The sequence below is a fragment of the Prosopis cineraria genome, unplaced genomic scaffold (genome assembly GCF_029017545.1).
Source record: "Prosopis cineraria cultivar Desert tree isolate PC_DT_omini unplaced genomic scaffold, ASM2901754v1 PC11, whole genome shotgun sequence".
Lineage (NCBI taxonomy): Eukaryota > Viridiplantae > Streptophyta > Magnoliopsida > Fabales > Fabaceae > Prosopis > Prosopis cineraria.
In genome coordinates this window covers 9,627,942-9,647,172 of record NW_026555342.1, presented here as the reverse complement: position 1 = coordinate 9,647,172, position 19,231 = coordinate 9,627,942, and the positions used below count along the sequence as shown (strand labels likewise).

Here is a 19,231-nt window from a genome sequence, read left to right as displayed (position 1 = left end):
TCATAATTTGGAGCAAAAAAAATGGAGCTCCGGGCCTTTATTTTATTTTATTTCCATTTTTCTATGGGGCATTAATTGATGGGCTTTGGATTGCTCTCTCACAAAATAGCTCGACTTATTTCCTACATAGGCTTTCACGAATCACGTTTTGTACCTGTCCTATTTATAGGCCCATGGTAATGTCGTTTAAAAATAAATCCACAATCACGAACAAAAGATAACAGAAAGAAAATCGAATGTAAGAAGTAAGAACAGGCAACCCAACCTGCTAAGAGCAAAGCCCAAAAACTAAATCGTTCGAAGTTCAGATGCCAACAAAATCAGAAGCATAACCTGACCGACAAGAAAGGACCAAATTTCGGTAATGGCGTCTAGGATGGATTTCGTTCCCGAAGAAGGCAAGTGTCTTCATGAAGATTGCACCACTTTGATTTTGGTTCGTATGATTTTCTAGGGTTTCTTAGATTCTATTATTTTTTAAGTGTAAATTAATCCAATTAATTTGTTCTCCTTCTCCTGCTCTGAGAGCCTTTCAAAGAATTTGCTAATTTTGATTTCATTTCACCCTTGTGTGCTGCTAACCAGACGGGGGGAAGCAAAATGATATGAAAATTTTGGTTGACTGTTGGGGAAATCGTGGGATTCTCTGTCTCTATCTCTCTATCTCTCTCTCTCTGTTTTTTTTTTTTTTTTGGATTCTATAATTTCATTAATGCTAATTTTTCCGTGCGTTTAGCCTGCCTTGTCGATTGGGAATGTGGGGCAGCTTGCTGCTGACCTTTTAGTTTCATCAATGGGATCAGAACGAGTTGGATATTTGGATGACCCTCATGTTCTCCCCTGTGTTGGGAACGATGCTTATGGACCTGTTCCTCAAGGCGACCTTGCGCTCCCTCTTGAAGGTGATCCTTACCTTACACTTTTGGTTGTGACCTGTGACAGTTGTAATACCTGCATTAAAATTTTTGCGCTGAAAATTGTCAACTTTTTTTTTTTTTTTTTAAACTTGGCTTGCAGTTTATGATTCTCCTTCTAATGCGATCACTATTATCCAACAGAGATCCCCAATCGTTAAGGTATCACTCCAGGTCACCTTCTCTCATTTAAATTGATTCAGTTGCGTACCATCATCTCTTCCGAGGTAGCACAGTTTCGCTTCGACATGATTCATTCACTGACCAATGCTTTTAAGTATTCACCTGCTGGGTATCATGGCTGTCCCTTTACACATCCGGGCTTGTCTCCGGCAGTGCATGTCCATTTTACCGAAGATATGATGAATGTTAAGCATGACTTTCACCACATTTTCTGATTCAAAGCTAACATTGTCTTACTGCTTGCTTTATAAGTTAGCTTACTATTGTTGTGTCTACGTTTTGCTTCATCTTGGTGCTAGTTTCACTCTTGATGATGTATAGTTGCTTTTAATTACCTAATTGGCACCAGTAATTTGGAATGGAGAGGGAAATTTATTAAATTTTATGTCTTCATCTGAGCAGGGTATGATGCTTGAATTTGCAAAGAACTTGTCTGATTTTGTTTATGTTTCTGGGAAGAAGCATATTGTTTTGCTCTCTAGCTTAGATTTTGGGAAGTGGCAAAGAGTTGACATGTCAAGGTACAGACCTGTACTCTTTTTGTTTGGTGTCAAATTATAGCTTTATCAAGATCATGTCTTAACTGAATCACCTTGACAATATTGTAAATTGTAAGTGTCCAGCCATGTAATATGATTAGCAAGTGCACATTGTATCATATGTAATACCTGATATGTATACTTTCACTTTAGTGGTTTGCAGATATATTACCTCTCTAGTGCCAGCAATGGCGGAGTAGATGAAAAGTGCGAGCAACTCGGGTGGAAGAAACTTCAGGAATACAACCCTTCTCAGAAGCATTGGAAATATCTTAGCAATTTAGCTGAAGGAAATGCAACTGGGGAAGAAATCTCTCCTTTAGAGGATGAATTGGAAGAAGAAAATTATTATGCTAGCTTGCCTTTTGCTGCTCTTTTTTCATTTCTCAAGGTAATTTTTTTGTTTTGTATAATTATGATTTTCTTATTTTTAGTAATAATTGTCATCTAGAAACAGTGTTATTTTATCTCCCTCCTGCTTCCTGGGTATATTTTGTGCAATACATATGTTGAAAGCTTCAGGCCTTAGTTATGATCAACTTACCTTGTCTGTGATGGTGAAATCTAGGAGCTACACGTGCGATACTGTGCATTATGGATTAAATACTTAAGAATGCATCCTTCACTGGAACTAAATAAATAAATCAAAGGGATGGGGATGGCTTTTATTTTTTTTCCCTCCTGCAGAGAAAGAATAAAATGAAAAATATGAACTTGAGGTTATGCTTGTATGTGGCTGAAAATTAAAAGGTCACCTGATCACAAGCTTTATTTTATTAGGCCAAAGGTTTGAAGGTGACTTGCCTGTTATGTTATTGCTCAGAAGGAGACAACATGCCTGATGCTTTTCAATTAGCCGATGCTGCATGCAAACTTCTTACACTGAATCCCAATGGTGAGCTTTATTTATTTATTTCAAATAATTTGATAATTTGATTTATTTCAATTAGCAACATGCCAGACTCATAACTTAAATATCTCCCGATGCAACCTGACTTGGAGCTTCCTTTTAATATATCTTGCTTTTAAACCGTATCAGTGTATGATCTTTTGCCTACTCAACATTAAAGGTTCTCTTAGGAGGTAATGAGTAGTCGTGTCTGCTAGCAAAATAATAAAATATACCCACTCTTACATCAGTATATTTCATATCATGCTTCTTCAGGAAGTGGTGCTGATAAATGGCGCGTTCCGCTCTCTTGGATGACTGTATATGGACCGCCTCCAGATTTGTCCATCTTCTGAAACTTGATTGGCATTATAGTGAGACAAAATCAGAATGGAGGGTGCAGGTTGGAGAAACTGGCCATGGATTAGTATACTCAAGGGAGCACGCCAGCGGCTCAGTCACATTTTTTTCCCCCGAAGCATGTAACCTTTAAACTACCGACGAAAGGGATGTGCGCTGACATTTCAGATTCTCTGTATTTGCTTTGTTATGTTGCTAACCAGTTAAACATATGAACTAGAAGCATAATGAATCAAAATTCAGTCATCTCTATGCATCTTTCCTTCAGCACTTTATTGTAGGCAATCGATTATTTTTGGGGCGTAGTTTACATTCAACATCCAAGTCATGACTTTTTCTGATTTTTTCAAAATTTTTTATATGATGGAGTATGATTCTGAGTTTTAAAATTTCATGAACAGGCTCGCGATAAAAAAAAAATGACTTTATACCCAAAAAAACAATTATGTGAAGTTAAGTATTTGTAACCATGTTTTTCATTTAAAACCTTTAACAGAATTAGGGTTAATGTGTAAATCTGTCCCTGAAGTTTTTTTGAAGGTACAATTAGCATCCTTAAGTTTTTAAAAGTGCAATGCCCCCCTAATCTTTTAAAAACGTAGCAATGCTGTCTAATTTTAATAAATTTAAATGTTTGACCGTTACTTGACTGTTTATTTTGAAGTGGTATGTCATGTGGTGTCCTTTCACTTTCTTCCTTTATTTTTTGTATCTTAGGTGGTATGAGAGAGATTGAAGAAGCATTCAGATGCAGATCATCTTCTTCCACGATAGCGTGGCCTTTGGCACCATCTTCATTTCCTCTTCCAATTAGAACAAATTCAAGCATGGGTTCCTGATTTCCAAGAAACAACATCACTCAAAGCTAAGTTAAAAAAAAAAAAAGGCCAGCATAAAAAAAAACAGGGAAATTGAAGAACTAATCTTGAGCCTTCATAAAAAACCTGGAAAAATTTGGGCACAGGGTTGGGGATTTAAAGTCCTTGATGTTGAAAGGTGGAAGCTTTATCTATTGAATAGGAGGAGGATTTTTCCAGTAAGGAAGCATTATGGGTTGACTTGTAACTACAGTTCTATTGCTAGTTCTACCATGGTAGCGTCATCTTCGGCACCATCGATTTCATCTTCGACAATGCCGACAAGGTCGTCTAGAGCTACACGGTGGTCATCAGGTCACCTTTATGCATTGTCTCTTCCTATGCCCGCAGCAAGAGCAAGCGTGCGCCGAAATCGATACATCATTCAAGCCAAGGATTTAGAATGACTCGAAGGAGTGAGGGAGCAATGGAAGAGTTGAGATTTGGAATTGGAGGAACAAGAGATCTTTGTGAATCGGATCTCGACAAGTGAGGGGGAGAAGAAGAAACTTAGGAAACTTAGGCGAAGTCACGAGGGCTAGAAAGAGGAAGCGATCTGGGTTCATGGCTTCCTTTCTTTTCTTATATCCGTGCACAGGATTTTCAAGCATAAGAAAGCAAGATTCGATAGAGAGAGGGACTTGGGGGTATTATAATTGTCACCCAAGATTCAGAAGGAATCAAATGAAGAGGTCTCAACTCTCAAGATAATAAAAATCAATATCGAAAAAATCTAGAAAGAGAAAAAATAAATGCTTCAGCAAGATTCAGAACGCGTGGTCTTACGGCTCATGGAAGAAGAAGAATGCGGCAATGGTGATGGTGTAATGATAGAGAGGAGGAGGAAGAAGCTGAAACATGGTGGAAATGGTGGGACCTGCGACTACTACTACTATTATTTCCTTTTTCATATTTTTGCTAACAAAAAGGAATGATCTGGAAGCTTTATAAGCATGCCACATAAGCATAAGCATAAACCAGTCAATTAAAGATCAACATTTTTTCTGTCAACTCAAAAACAATATTGCACTATTTTAAAAATATGGGAGACAACATTACACCTTTAAATAGTTAAGGATATTAATTGTATCTCCAAAAAAATTGCCAAGGCAAATTTACACAATGACCCATAGAATTATAACTTTTTTTCTTTTTTGATAAAACATAGAATTATAACTTAAAGTTAGAACAACTACAACAAATAATGAGGGAGACGCCGGGAGGGGTTTTGTTTATGGTATCAAAAGTCGAAACCTAAAAACAGAAAGGACATGATGACACCCTTTCATTGGGTTTGGGCTAGATTTATATCTTCGCTGGTCCTACTGGCCCAATAATTAAAAAAAAACTCTAATTGGGCGTCGGTCTTGTTTTAACTTTGAAGTCCATTTTGTCCCAAAAACATGTTAAGCCTGTTTTAGCAGGACACATGTCTTGAAATTTTCTGGCCAGACATATGTCTTGTCATTTTAATTTTTCGATGTGAGTTGGGTTTGATAATTATGTTTTTTTTGGGACAAATTGATAATTATAACTTATTTCCATTGTGAAGATTGAAAACTACGACTAATTATTTATTTATTTCCTGATCTGACGAGTGTTGAGCGAAGATAATCTGACGTAACGATCAAAGACATTAAAAATTGTTTGCGTTGCAAATTACCGAATAACCCATCTTAAAGCAAGGCGGTCGTGTATTCCAGAAGTACTGAAATGCCATAACAAGAAGATCACATTACAAAACAAAAAGTGAAAGCAATAGAAATAAAAATTTTATACCTAAAATATTATTCGACTTTTTTTCTTTTCATTTTATGTTTCAAAAGTAATATTTTTATTTATTCTTACAATTTTTTAAATAAAAAATAGCATTTATAAGGCTTGGGGTAACCTGAAGCCAACAGGCAAACAACCCATCTGTTTTTTTTTTCAAAAAAACAATTAGAGAAAGAAAAATAAATTATACTCTTTTCATTAAAAAATGTAAGTATTTTTTGAGAATTTAAATTTTAAAAAATATAAAATATTTTTAGTGTTTTGAAGGTATAATTAATCTGCTTTTTCTAAAAGTTTTTATAATAAATAAATCACTTTATATTTATTTTAAGATAAAATATTCTATTAAATAGGAATAAATATGAAAAAATGATATTAGTTTAAAAATAATTAATTACTTTATCAAGGGATGTAGTTGAATTTGTGAGAATTTTATACTCTAGACATTATTAAGAGAAAATTTTAAATAAAGATCAAGGATGTGACTTAATTATTAATGGATCTCAAAAAAATTTAAAATTTTAATTCAATTTAACAGGATAAAAGTGAAAATAATTTTAACTATAAAAAGATTAAAATATCCTTAATTTATTATGCATAATCACTCATTATTAATTTTCTTACTTTACTTGTTAATTTACTTATATAAGTTATAAATTACATGAATTGACATGCCAATAATTATATAACACTTGCCTATTTGGATTGCAAAATGAATCAATTTTTTAGGGCAGAATCATGGTTTCAATGAAAAACTGCCAAACATTCCAAATTGTTGTTAATAACTTATTTAAGGGAAAATCACGTTTTCTTATAAGATGGAGCTGGTAGGTTCTCTCAATTAATTTTACTGTTAAAATATTAATTGCTTGTCAAAATGTTTTACATGCCAATATTACTCCTTGTCTATGGTATGTATTCTCTCAATTTCATATTATATATTTCTTTCGTTAAAAAATATAAAATATTTTTAAAAAAATTAGGTGTTAAAAATATAAGGTATTTTTAATCTTTGAAGGTGTAATCAATGCCTTTTTTTTTAAAATACTCTTATTAAATAAATTACTTTATATTTATTTTAGGTTGAAACATCTTATTAAATAGGGATAAATATGAAAAAATATGGTTAATTTTAAAAATAAGTAACTATTTCATTGGGGACGAAACTTAATTAAAAATACTTTACATTTTTAAATGGAGGGAGTACAAGTTTAATAATATTATATACAACTTTATTAATAATTTAATTTTCAAAAGTAATGTCCTTTGTGGTAATTTGTATAGCTAAAATTAATTTATTTAAATATTTTTAATTCTGTTAAAATTAATTTAAAAAAATATTCACACAAATTGTGTTATAACATAATCAAAATTAATTATATTAATTAATTATTTTTATAATCAATTATACTCTGTTGAAATCTAAATAGGCTTGACATCAATTGTTCAGTCATAAGCAACAATATCAATTGTTAAATTATTAATTTTACTTATTAATTTACTAACATCAACTACAAATTACTGGTAGGTCTTATAAATTTACTAACATGAATTGAAAATTACTGATGGGTCTTGTAATTTATAATTAATGTTAATAAATTAACAACTAAAATTAGCAAATTAATAACTAATATTATTACTTGTCTAACAAATAGATATAATTTATAAGTAAAATTAATAAATTAATAAGTAAAATAAGAAAATTAATAATTAGTGATTCTACATAATAAGGTGAATGGTACTTTAATTTTTTACAGTTAAAATTATTTTTACTTTTATTTATTAAATTGAATTAAAATTTTAAATTTTTTTAAAACCTCCTATTAATCAAGTCACATCTGATTGTTACTTGAAAATCTCTCCATTATCAATTAATAGTCTCTCCTATCCCTTATAAGATATAATATGTTTTTAACTATTTCACTAGAGTTAAGGAGTTAATTCATTAAATATATTTTAAAATAATTTTTTTAACTTTATCTTTATTAAAAATAGTTAATTTATTAAATCACTTTTCACTGTAATTTAAATATTTTTTAGTTTACTAGACTAAGCATAGATTTTGTTATAATTATTGACTCTTAACAAATAAATTTTTGACAAATTTACTTTTAATTAACTGAAAATCATGCTTATATGCCCTTTTTAATGCATCCCTGCTAGTCTGGCCCCACTTCCACCGAAAGATGTATTAGAACGCAGACTAATTTGTATCCAACTGGAAATCCTTTACATGGTAAACTCTACCGTCAAGTATTTAATGTTATTGTATAATCGGAACTGAGTTCCTCCAAAATTCAAATTTTTAATTGAGCTGATATAAGTACAACCTCTACCAATTAACCAATTAAACCAAGTTCAGTGATGTATTTGACGTTGCTTCCCACTTTTCTTTTGTTAATCAGGCGGCCCAGGAGGCCAAGACACGTCTTTGGAGGAATTGGTCCCAGCCCCATCCCTCATACAAATTTAATCCGCCAGTGAACTTGTTGGATGCAATGCAACTACCCTTTAAATCGTACCAAACAAATGCCTCTTCACACTCAGTCACTTCCCTCCAAACACAGACCAATTTGCTAAGCAAAACCTAATGTCATTTTCTTGGCATAATTAAGCACTACCAGTTTCATATAAATACCAACGACTTCAACCGTCATGCCCCAACAATTTACAATAACCCTGCAAGAGACTTTCAGAGTCAACTTTTATCTCAGCAAAACTTCATTTTCAGTTGTTTCCCACACTCCACATTTTCTACCAAGATTTCCATATTTCATTGGTCACTTGCCTAGATTCTTCCATCTGGCCTAAAATTAATAAATAAAAAATGCCCAGATATTTTCATCCTTTTTCCTTGAAGAGAAATAAAATATTGCTAAAAAATAAACACGGAGAAGGAAAGGCAACGAAGTCAGACAAATAATATCCTAATAGAATAGCTATCCAACCAAAATGCATCATCCAATCCAAATCGATCACATTGCATTTCGGGTCCCTTTCTTCCCTCTTCTCATAGACTTCGTTGCGCATCGATTATTGCACATTCCGAACGATGTCCTCTTCTACCTCAGACCACTGCGATTCCACTTCCAAGCTCCCGCTCAGACCCATCCCCGGCGGCTATGGCCTCCCCTTATTCGGAGCCATCGCAGACCGATTCGATTACTTCTACAACCAAGGCCGTGAAAAATTCTTCTCCTCTCGGATCCAGAAGTACAAATCCACCGTGTTCCGGACCAACATGCCGCCCGGCCCTTTCAACGCCTCCAATCCGAAAGTCGTCGCCGTCCTCGACGCTGCTAGCTTCTCCATCCTCTTCGACGTGTCGAAAGTCGAGAAGCGCGACGTCTTCACCGGAACTTACATGCCGTCCACCGCCTTCACGGGCGGCTACCGCGTCTGCCCCTACCTCGATCCCTCAGAGCCAAAGCACCAGCAGATCAAGAGCTTTTTCTTCTCCCTGCTCTCATCGCGGCACGACCAGGTGGTTCCGCTCCTCCGGAGCCACTTGTCGGAGCTGTTCCGGAAGCTGGAAGACAAGGTATCTGACAAAGGGCAAGCGCCATTCAATTCCATGAGCGACAACGAGCTCTTCAACTTCGTATTTCGGTACTACTGTGGAAAAGACCCGGCCCAGACAAATCTCGGGTCATGTGGCTCCAAATTATTCGATCTCTGGGTTCTCCCGCAGCTTCTTCCAGTGGGTTCTGCAGGTTAAAGGGCGTTTGTTTTTATTTGGTTCGGTTTCATCCGGTTTTCACTCACATCACAGCTCCTTTTACTAATGTTCTTCATTTAATAATGATTGTCATTCCGTATAAATAATAAATATCATGAATTTCGAAGTACAAATTGTCATTTTTGTATGTGTCAGGTGATGAAAAGAGTCATATCAAGTACCAACCTACCATTTTTGTATTAATCCACTGAGATAGATTTGTTCTGGTTAACCTCCAACTCTGACAATGAAGTCTTACACATCTTGTTCTATCCAGGTCTGCCATGGTACTTTTTCCCCATCAACGTGGTAGAAGACTTCCTGCTTCATACGGTGCCGTTTCCCGGGTGGTCCTTAAAGTGGGACCACAACAAGCTTTACAAAGCCATCGACTCATCCGCCACGGAAGCACTCGGCCAAGCCCCGAGCTTCGGCCTCACCAGAGAAGAAGCCTGCAACAACATCCTCTTCGTGCTGGGCTTCAACTCCTACGGTGGGGTCAAGATAGTGGTCCCCACTCTGATGAAGTGGGTGGGATCAGCTGGTCCGGCCCTGCACAAGAGACTCGCCGAAGAAATCAGGAGCGTGGTTAAACAAGAAGGCGGGGTCACCTTCAACGCGTTGGAGAAAATGGCACTGGCCAAGTCGGTGGTGTGGGAGACGCTTAGAATAGAACCTCCCGTACCGTACCAGTACGGGAAGGCGAAGCGAGATTTGATCATAGAAAGCCACGAGGAAGCATTTGAAGTGAAGAAAGGGGAAATGATATTTGGGTTCCAACCATTCGCGACCAAGGATGGGAAGGTGTTTGAGGATGCAGACAAGTTTGTGGGGGACAGGTTCGTGGGAGAAGGAGAGACGTTGCTCAGGTACGTGTATTGGTCGAATGGGAGAGAAACAGAGGATCCCACCCCGGAGAACAAGCAGTGTCCGGGCAAGGATCTTGTGGTGCTGATGCTCAGGGTCATTCTGGTGGAACTCTTCCTGCGATACGATACGTTTGAGGTGGAGATTGGAACCCCCACGATAGGCCCTACCGTTACCGTTAAGTCTTTGACTAAGGCCACGAACTCCTAAAACTTGTTACTTCATTAACACCTTAGTAAAGTAAAATATAACTAAAATATATATATATATATATATATATTTTCACTTGCTTTGTCAAGTTATTAATGAAACTTGTATTATTTAAATATATGCTTTCTTTTGGCTGGCTAGGCGGGGTTTGGATTTGTAGTAATTCTGGTCGTGTGCGTGTTAATCTAGTTTGAGATGGAACAGATACTTCTTTGTAGTCATTGTGACCACGTGATGTGATGTTTACTGTTTACGTTCACTTGCTGCTCATTGTTTGAAAATCATTTTCTTTTTGTCATTTCTTTCTACGTACATCTTTTTGCCACGAACAAGTTTTTTTTTTAATTTCTTTTTTAAGATATTACCTGGTATGGTGTCTTTTAATTTTGTCTACATCTATTTATGGACAAGCAGACGTGAAATTAGAATTTCAGGCCCAAAAAAATCGTGTAGGTGAAGGTTTGCATTTAACTTCTTGAAAGTTGGTAACTTGGCTTTCAATCGGAGACACTTTTACGCTACATTTTGGGTTGATAAGGAAGGGTAAATATTTTCCTGCTGAAATTAATCTTCTGATTTCTCGCTCTTCTTATCTCAATGGTAATTCATTTGTCATCCAAAAATCCATCGTCGTTAGTGATTTTTAGTCCAATTAAGAATGATATGTATCATTTAAACTTGTTATCTAATATTGCCAAATTCTTAGAAGTTTGGAATTTTTTTTTTCCTTTAGGAATTCTGAAAGTTTTGATGATAAGCTCTAGTTGCCGTTGCCAATTGCCATTTTTGAAACAGACAGGACCTATGAAAGAGAAAGAGCCAGATAACGGGATGGCCCAAAAATAACGTGCAGTTGGGATCATCAGACGAGGCGGGTAGATGATTGTGTATCGTGTCATGTTGACGTTGAAAATTATCTTCTAATGAGGGCTGTGTCAACTTATGAAATGGAACTAGATAGCATAGAATAATACATAGAATAATAGTAGTACGTAAAGTTGCTGGGCTGACTTTCTTGGCCGAGAAACAAAGTTAAAATGAGAGCAGAGCGAGTGTCACGCACGTGTAAATATATCACTTGCTATATAATTCGTCTCCAGGTGGCAAATCCGTAGAGATGCTTCTAAATGCTTCGTTCTTCAGTTTGAATTGCCAGATTACTCGCCGCGAACAAAAATAAATATTCTGAACATTTTAGTTTGTATATTCATAAAAATTCACATGGAAAGCGAGACCGATTTAGAGGGGCAAGCACCACGGCGCAAAAATTTTGCAAATTTCTTTTTTTGGTTTAAGAATACTGCTAAAATGAATTTATGGCCCTCCACTATAATGTTATTTTGCATTTTGGCCCCCCATTGATTTGATTCTGGATCCGTCCCTGTTCACAGACCAAAATGATAATAAAAACGATGACTAATTAGCAATGAAATGGAAAGCTTATCGTTGGTTGATCTAATATGAATAATTAATCCTTGGTCTTGCTTTCCTTCCTTGGGTTGTGTAGTGAAGAGGGAAATAAAGAGAAGCGAGGATGTCGATGTGGAAGAATATGAGCTATGTAGAAAATATTGATTAATATGTTCAATGCTCCAAATTAATATCTCTGGATATTTTGCTTATTTTGTTTGGGTTAGTTTATTTGTTTTAGGTGTGTTTCTTATTCTGGGCCTTATATATATAGTGTGCCCCCTCTTGTATCTCATGTACGTTTTCTGCTACAAAACCTAATGAGTTCAATAAGAGTATTATTCAGCAAAGTGATTTTCTATAAGCTACTTGGCGACGAAGATGGGTGGTAGTTATGAAGAAGGAGCTACATAGTTGATGAGCTCTGATCCGAGAGAGCTTGGCCTCGCCGCTAAGAAACTCGCCAAACACGCCGTTACCCTTTGGCTTCGTCGGCACCGCCTTCCTCCAATGCCTCGCCGTTGCATTTTCTTGAGTCTTCCTTCAATCATTTTTGGCATCTTAAGGTGATTATTGTGTACCTCTCATCAAACTAGTTCGTATAGTGATCCACGTTATTCTCACAGAATGTTTTCCTTAATTTGATAATTATTTTGGATTATTATTAGGTAACATTACACAGCGGAGAGATTGCGAAATGGATAGCAGTTGTAGCTGTTGTGGGGCGATTCCCAGGTATGCTGTCAGTTTTGGTCTCTCCGGATGTTGTAATAATTAAGAAGAAAGGACGGAGTTTGCAGAAGCAGTGATGCTAGTGATGGTGGTGGCAATATGCATGCCTTGGGATTGCTGCTTATCTGCTTCTTCAACACACGAAGGTGTCTGGTGGTTTCACAAATTCCTTCGCCCTGCCTCATGGCAGCATCTCCAGCACTGCTGGCATCCTCCTCCTCCAATTCTTTATCCTCTCTGGGCCCTCTTCATCTTCTCTAATTTCTCTAATTTCCCTCAACACTTTCCCATCTTTATTATTGCACTCCTTACAACCACACACACACTCACTCACTCATGTCTGTGAATCTATTTTTCTTCTTGTATCATTTCATTTGTTGTACAGTAGGTAAATTGATATTTGAAAATGTGACATCAAACTTCATTCTAGTGCTCAAGTCATCATTTGATTCTTCGTTTTTAGGCCCAAGCTTATTCCTTCGGATAATATATGAGTGGCATGCATGTTTTTACTATCTATGTATTTTCGAGTTAATCATAAAATGTTGTACTTGAGTTTTTTTTTAAAAAAAATATGATAATTAACCTTTGAAATTTTAAAGTCTTTTGTGGTAAAAGAAAATGAAATGAGAGAGGAAAAAAAAATTTTCAATCCATTGAGTTTAAATGTGAAGGGTTAATAATAAGGAAGGGTGATTCATGCTAACTCTTGTAATCTTTGCACAGTTTTGTCTGTGTTTTTATTCAAAAAATAATAATAAGGAAGGGAATTGTACCCCTAAAAAAAATGTAAGGAAAGAAATTGTACCAGAAAACATGGGAAATTGGTTCTGTATTGTAGTATGATACGCCGTAAAAGCATCTATAAATTTATCTTTATATATTTTAAGAATCTAATTCCAAGCATCTGGCCTATTAGCTCAGCCGGTTAGAGCGTCGTGCTAATAACGCGAAGGTCGCAGGTTCGAGACCTGCATGGGCCATATTTTTTTGTTTTCCCCCAACCCCAGTCGGACTCACCAACCAAGCCTGTCTTTGGACTAACCTCAATCGAATCTGAAAACCTAGGTTTCATTTATAGTTCAAGTTATGAGGGCATGACTGCATCTTTCAAGCAGCTTCAGTTCGACGATTTGAACCCCCGTTCCTTCTGGCGAGGTAAACACTACCCAAGGGAATTTAGTTTCAGCCATTGACTGTATTGGTTATTATTTCCACAAAATATTGTCATCACTGCTTATTTTAGGTCTTCAATGATGTTCTAGGGCCACTTTGGTCTTGATGAAGCTGGAAATCAAGTATTAGTATTTGCGTGTAAAATTTGAAACTTGTTGAATTACGCGGGCGAATCCTTGGGTTTTGATCTGTAGTTATATTGTGAAAAGGCAGCATCTTTGTGCATTATTTTCGATAATAATCTCATGATGAGCTTTTGCCAGTGATGGTGTTAATGCAGGACACCGAACTAAATATAAATGAAGAAGAAAGAGATTATATATTTCATGGTATTGATTCCCTGAGACAATTTGTCCTGTATTTTCTCAATATGACTCTGTGACTGCTCAATACATGTAAATAGATCGGCCACAACTCAAAAGCGGGGGCTTTTTAATTTAGAAGGAAGGATTTTATAGTCCGGATCTGGATGGATGGCTTGAAACAAGAGGGGGAAAATTGGCACACAGCTATTTCTTTGTGATACAAGTGAAGAATACTAGAAGTTTATTTTTCGTTGGCATCATAAAAAGTAGATGGAGGGCCGTGAGATGGCGAATGACGTGGCAAAAAAGGCTAACACCACAACCTCTAAGGACCTAAGTAAATAAATAGTTCACGAGCATCAAATGCTAATAGATCAGATGATCATCTAACATTCTAACTGATTAGGATGTACAGATTCTGTCAACCATGGATATGTTGGTGTAGCACAAGTGAATCTTGATGGAATTCTTTTCAGCTAAATAGCTTTCATGCTCTTCCAGTCCTTTTGGTGTCTTAGTGAAGGCATAGTAAGCTCAGAGGATGCCTTTGTAATTGCTTTCATCAGTGATCTATATCTGATTCTGTTCTTCCTACACATTCCACAGCAACAATGGCTGCAAAATCTTCATATCATGCTCAACTAATTTTTGCTGAACCATTGGGAAGCCATCATTATCTCCATGCACTAACATTTCTGGGCCAATTATTGCTGCTCTGTATATATGAAGCTTCGAAAAGCCAAAAAAAAAAAAAAGGTTGAAAATATATACTCTCACTGTTGTAGCGTAACGAGGATTCTGCAATGAATCAAACAGCTCTTGATTTCATTGCAGTATGCGGTCTGATCACCTTGAAATAATACCCTTTCAACTACTGTGTTTATGTAACAGTCAAAAGCTAGGTCTGCCCAAATTTCCTGTGGATATGGAACACCATTCTAATGTAAAGTCTTTTGTGTTTTCCCCACTGGTTAGATCATGATTTTCATAACAGAGTAGGATTTGTTTGGATCAGGGTCGATGCTTAGGAAGAGCTTTTATTGATGTTGATGAGTGGTTTTCTTCAGAGCTGGCTGGGAGAGCAAGGCTCAGGCTCTTCAGTTTGGATTCATTGAGGGTGTTGTGAAGAAAAGAAAAAGAGTGTGACTGACTGAAACCCAGCCTTCTGCTGTATATAAAGTTGGGATCTTTCATTGTGGCTATAGATTGTGAGAAAGTGACATAAAATGATTCAAAATATAAATATGCATCAGTACATTTACTTTACTCCTAGGCTCTTCTGAAATCGGTGATTGCCTCCAAAATTTTAACCATATGAATCTAGTGACCTCAAACAGCCATGTCCACCCCTAGTCTCTCATCACTTTCCCAAGAACATTGGGGGGTCACTAGGATAGGACACGTGGCAAATCCAGGGTCATTCTTTAAGAAAGCACTAGTGTGGTCTTTTATTAACTGTTGCTTTGACTGAAACTAGAGAGAATGGTTAAACTAAACGATTGAATGAAAAGTGATATGTATTTGTATTCCACTTGTACCCAAGGGTCCCACCCACATACATAGTGCTCTCTCAGTGCCCCAAACAAGTTAACCAACGTTCAAATCCAGGAATAGAAGCTAGAGCATCAACTAAAGAAAGCATCCTTAGCATCCTTTTATTAAAACAGGATTGTCTTTTGGTACAGACAATTTTCATGTCTAGTTTATTATTTATACATACTGATAGACATAGCATACTAATTACTCGATTGTAACTCTAAAATTTTTAAAATCTTTAATTGCTTATGGGTTATTAATCGTAATTTTCTATAAAAAGAAAAGCAACCCATGTGTCAAATCAATCATTATGACAGAAACAACATTATTGCTCAATGACCAAATCATAACATAATAACATGGACTAGATTAGTGGATGAAATTTAAGCAATTAAGCCGAATTTCTTTCGAAAAATTCAAGCAATTCTTTTACACATTATAATAAATTTACATATTATAATAAAAAAGTTACAAAATCTTTTATCTTCTTTTTAGTGGCACCCACTTATTTCTTCATGATTCAATTGACATATTTCTTCACTGCAAAAGTCCAAATTTCCACCTTGAAACTTGCCGGAGTCCTACAAAGGACTTGAAATGTTTGGGAAAGAGATGTCCTAATTTCCATAAAGTACGGTAAATTTGGTTGTCTTCTTGGGTTGTTTCTTAGTTGCTAGAAAGAGGAACAAAGTGGTCCGGAATTTTTGTGTACACCTCTCTTGGGATTTGTGATTCTTCTTCATTACAAATCATAGCAGAAGGTTTCAATTGAAACAAGTAAAATTGATTATATAGATGAGGGGTGCGGACTATTATGGTTCAGAAATGAAGGGGAAAATTGATGAGAAAACATAAGAGAAGGAGAAGAAAAGGCAAACCCAGAAATTGTAAATTTAGATTCAGAACGTCTCATGCAACAAGGAGAAAAGAAGGGCATGGATGAATTACCTGGTTCTGTAGGTACCATTGCGAGCTTTAGTCTCAGACTGGGTCAGACTATGTTCTCTTCTGCTTCTCTTCTCTTCATGTCTTTCGGTGTTGAATTTTACAGCTACACTGCTTTCTGGTACTTTTCATTTCCCGCTACTTCACTGTATAATCCTTGATATTCTGCGGTCTTTAATGGGATGAATCTTTATAAACCTGTTCAGCCATACATTAGCACGATGAATGGTCTAAACTGAATTCTTTTATCTGATTATGCTTCTTGGTCTGTGGAATAAGTGGAACGAATGGTTGCTTTTATGCCTAAGCTAAGATTCTTAAACGTTTTCCAGAGTATGTTGATTCAATGTAGTGATGCCCTTTTCCATGGATGAAAAGTGATTGATCACCTTAAGGTATTGTTTGGTATTCTTTCAGTTTTCAACTTCTGCTGCGATTTGGAATTGGTAATGAGGGATGAGACGGAAAGAAGCTAAACTTTGTCATTGTTCTAACCTACAAGAATCATAAACTCTTAGTATGACAAAATTTAAAAACAAAATCCCTTTTACTCATCCAGGCAGTGATCTGGATAAACTAACATCTGCTTCTGTTCTTTGCTCTTTACTTGCACTACATAAGTAACTGTTGATTCCTGCGTTCTAATCTGGATCTTACTAAATTGCAGCTACTTGGTAACAATTATGGGTTTGGTCATACCTTGGAGTTTTACATTAGCATTGGTAGATGGATACTCTGTTCTTCTGAAATGCCCCATTCATCAGCCAATAATACTGCTGATCATTGTTATCGGAGATTGGGTACGTAGATTCTGATTCATGTGCATCATCAGATCGTGTGGGTAAATTTTGGTAGAGAAAATTAGGTGCTGACATGTTCATATTCTTCTTGAAAAACTAAGGACCTAGATTAAGAATTTGTTGCAGATATTATCTGTTCTGACACTAGCAGCAGCATGCTCAACATCAAGTGTTGTGGATCTGCTGATACATTCCCATGGTTCTTATTGCCCTTGGAAGTATTGCAGCAGATACCAGATATCTGCAGTTATGGCGTTTCTGTCATGGATCCTGTCATTGGCATCCTGTCTTTTCAACCTCTGGCTATTGCCCTCCTTGTGATTCTCATTTCATTTTGGCTAGGACCATAACAAGTAAATATCACACTTCATTAACGATATGTTGTTTCCCCTTTATTTGTGTATTGTAGGATTAGAAATTCTAGAGGGCAGTGTATTTGAAGAGTGCTGTAGAATCAAAGAATAGTCAGAGAAGCTCTTAATGTGTATATGTATATAGGAGTGGAATGGTGTCAACTTGAACAAAACACAGCTCATTCTGGTGACTGGTGAGCATACACATGGATTGGACTGAAACCTGCGGATTCTCATGATGGCATTCTTACAGGGGAAAGGTGGTTGTAAAAATGGAGAACAGAATTCACAGAAATAAGAAACAAAACGGAATTGAATTGTGCAAGTATCATAAGCTCCAATTCTTAGCGTCTTCTAGACTGCCTGAAGATACAGTATGGCCATCCAGTAGACGCCATATACATAGTATAGAGAAGTCGTTATCAATCTTGAGGTTGACGCTTAACCAAAGCAAAGTGCTTTTGCCTCCCTTTTATGTCCTGATTGGCAGTTTCCCAGTTTCAACTTCCACGTGATGTACTTTAAACTCTTACATGAGACACGCTGTATACCTTATATTTCACAAACTAATGCAATATTTTACGCATTTATTATCATTTCGTTTTATTTAAAAATAATATCTATATATATATATATATATATATATTATATTAGAACATACCATAATAATTAAATTTAAAAACAAAATCATGAAATTTAATTAATCGGTGGAGTCAATATTTAATATGATATTAAAATTTTCAACATTTATATTAGATAACGTAAAATAATTATAGGGAGGGATAAACATGACATGAAACTTCTGCGAGCTAAAAAAGTTGTTTTTCTCCTAAAAGATGTAACAAAAGCATTTCTCCAGTATTTATTTCATTATATGAAATTAACATTTTGCACCTTCTTCTTGGGAAAATAGCTAAATAAATATATTAATTGATAAAATTATAAAATTTGCATTAGAATTTAATATTATTTGTATATGTTTCAAATATTATATGAAGAATAAAATAATAATTTTATATTTTATACAAATAGTTTCAAATATAAAATAAATAATAAAAGGGATAAAGCAAATTTTAGTTCTTCATGTTTGGGGGTTCTATCGATTTGGCTCCCTAACTTTAATTTATATCATTTTAATCCTTAATGTTTACTTCAATTATCAAGTTACTCCTTTAAATTTTGTAAGATAAAATAGCCTTTAAAGAGAGATGATGTAGCAATTAGATTACTGATGTAGAATATACACATGGATAAAATAAAATATATTAACCAAATCTGTTAAGTCCTAATTATTTGTCTGTTATTTATTTTATTATAGTGTCATCATTATCATGGATTTTTGATAAGTAATTAAAATTTTTTATTTAATTTACGTGTTTTTTCATGTTAGCATTCTAAGTTTCACATGAGCTTTTTTCCGGGTTATTTTAGCTTACAAAACCTAAAAAGTAACTTGATAATTAAAATAAACATTAAGAAAGGATAGAAATTAAAATTGAGGGAACAAATCGATAGAACTTCCAAACGTGAATGACTAAAAGTTACTTTAACCCATAATAAAACTCTTAAAACAAATGAGGCTGACAAATTAAATTAGTGTGAAGAGTTCATTAAAAAAAAATTAGCGTGAAGAGAATACTTGGCGTGCAATTTTGCAGAGA

At 35.5% G+C, this 19,231-nt stretch overlaps 3 protein-coding genes and 1 non-coding gene across 7 annotated transcripts; all 4 read left to right on the top strand.

Moving 5' to 3' along the window:
* The first annotated feature begins 232 nt into the window (after window positions 1–232).
* Window positions 233–3,131, top strand: LOC129285162 (uncharacterized). 3 transcript variants are annotated; one of them, XM_054920738.1, is made up of 7 exons: window positions 233–436; window positions 737–902; window positions 1,018–1,076; window positions 1,500–1,618; window positions 1,790–2,027; window positions 2,460–2,531; window positions 2,802–3,131. In XM_054920738.1, exons 1-6 carry the CDS (start codon window positions 365–367, stop codon window positions 2,490–2,492), a joined length of 687 nt encoding a protein of 228 aa, XP_054776713.1. In that variant the 5' UTR covers window positions 233–364; the 3' UTR covers window positions 2,493–2,531; window positions 2,802–3,131. The 3 variants fall into 3 exon arrangements, with proteins under 3 accessions (XP_054776713.1, XP_054776710.1, XP_054776711.1); XM_054920735.1 differs by having other exon boundaries at window positions 237–436; window positions 2,417–2,531; XM_054920736.1 differs by having other exon boundaries at window positions 247–398; window positions 2,417–2,531.
* A 5,352-nt stretch (window positions 3,132–8,483) lies between these two features.
* LOC129286959 (allene oxide synthase-like) lies at window positions 8,484–10,572 on the top strand. Its single transcript, XM_054923070.1, has 2 exons — window positions 8,484–9,231; window positions 9,514–10,572. Exons 1-2 carry the CDS (start codon window positions 8,571–8,573, stop codon window positions 10,311–10,313), a joined length of 1,461 nt encoding a protein of 486 aa, XP_054779045.1. The 5' UTR covers window positions 8,484–8,570; the 3' UTR covers window positions 10,314–10,572.
* Window positions 10,573–13,364: 2,792 nt separating this feature from the next.
* TRNAI-AAU (transfer RNA isoleucine (anticodon AAU)) lies at window positions 13,365–13,438 on the top strand. The gene has a single exon. It is a non-coding gene; the product is annotated as a tRNA-Ile (tRNA).
* A 7-nt stretch (window positions 13,439–13,445) lies between these two features.
* On the top strand, window positions 13,446–19,109 carry LOC129287179 (CASP-like protein 5C1). 2 transcript variants are annotated; one of them, XM_054923365.1, is made up of 5 exons: window positions 13,446–13,613; window positions 16,268–16,538; window positions 17,085–17,217; window positions 17,344–17,534; window positions 17,627–19,109. In XM_054923365.1, the coding sequence occupies exons 2-5, from the start codon at window positions 16,384–16,386 to the stop codon at window positions 17,655–17,657; spliced, it is 510 nt and encodes a 169-aa protein (XP_054779340.1). In that variant the 5' UTR covers window positions 13,446–13,613; window positions 16,268–16,383; the 3' UTR covers window positions 17,658–19,109. The 2 variants fall into 2 exon arrangements, with proteins under 2 accessions (XP_054779340.1, XP_054779341.1); XM_054923366.1 differs by lacking the exon at window positions 13,446–13,613 and having other exon boundaries at window positions 15,843–16,538; window positions 17,344–17,570; window positions 17,716–19,109.
* The last annotated feature ends 122 nt before the right edge of the window (window positions 19,110–19,231 follow it).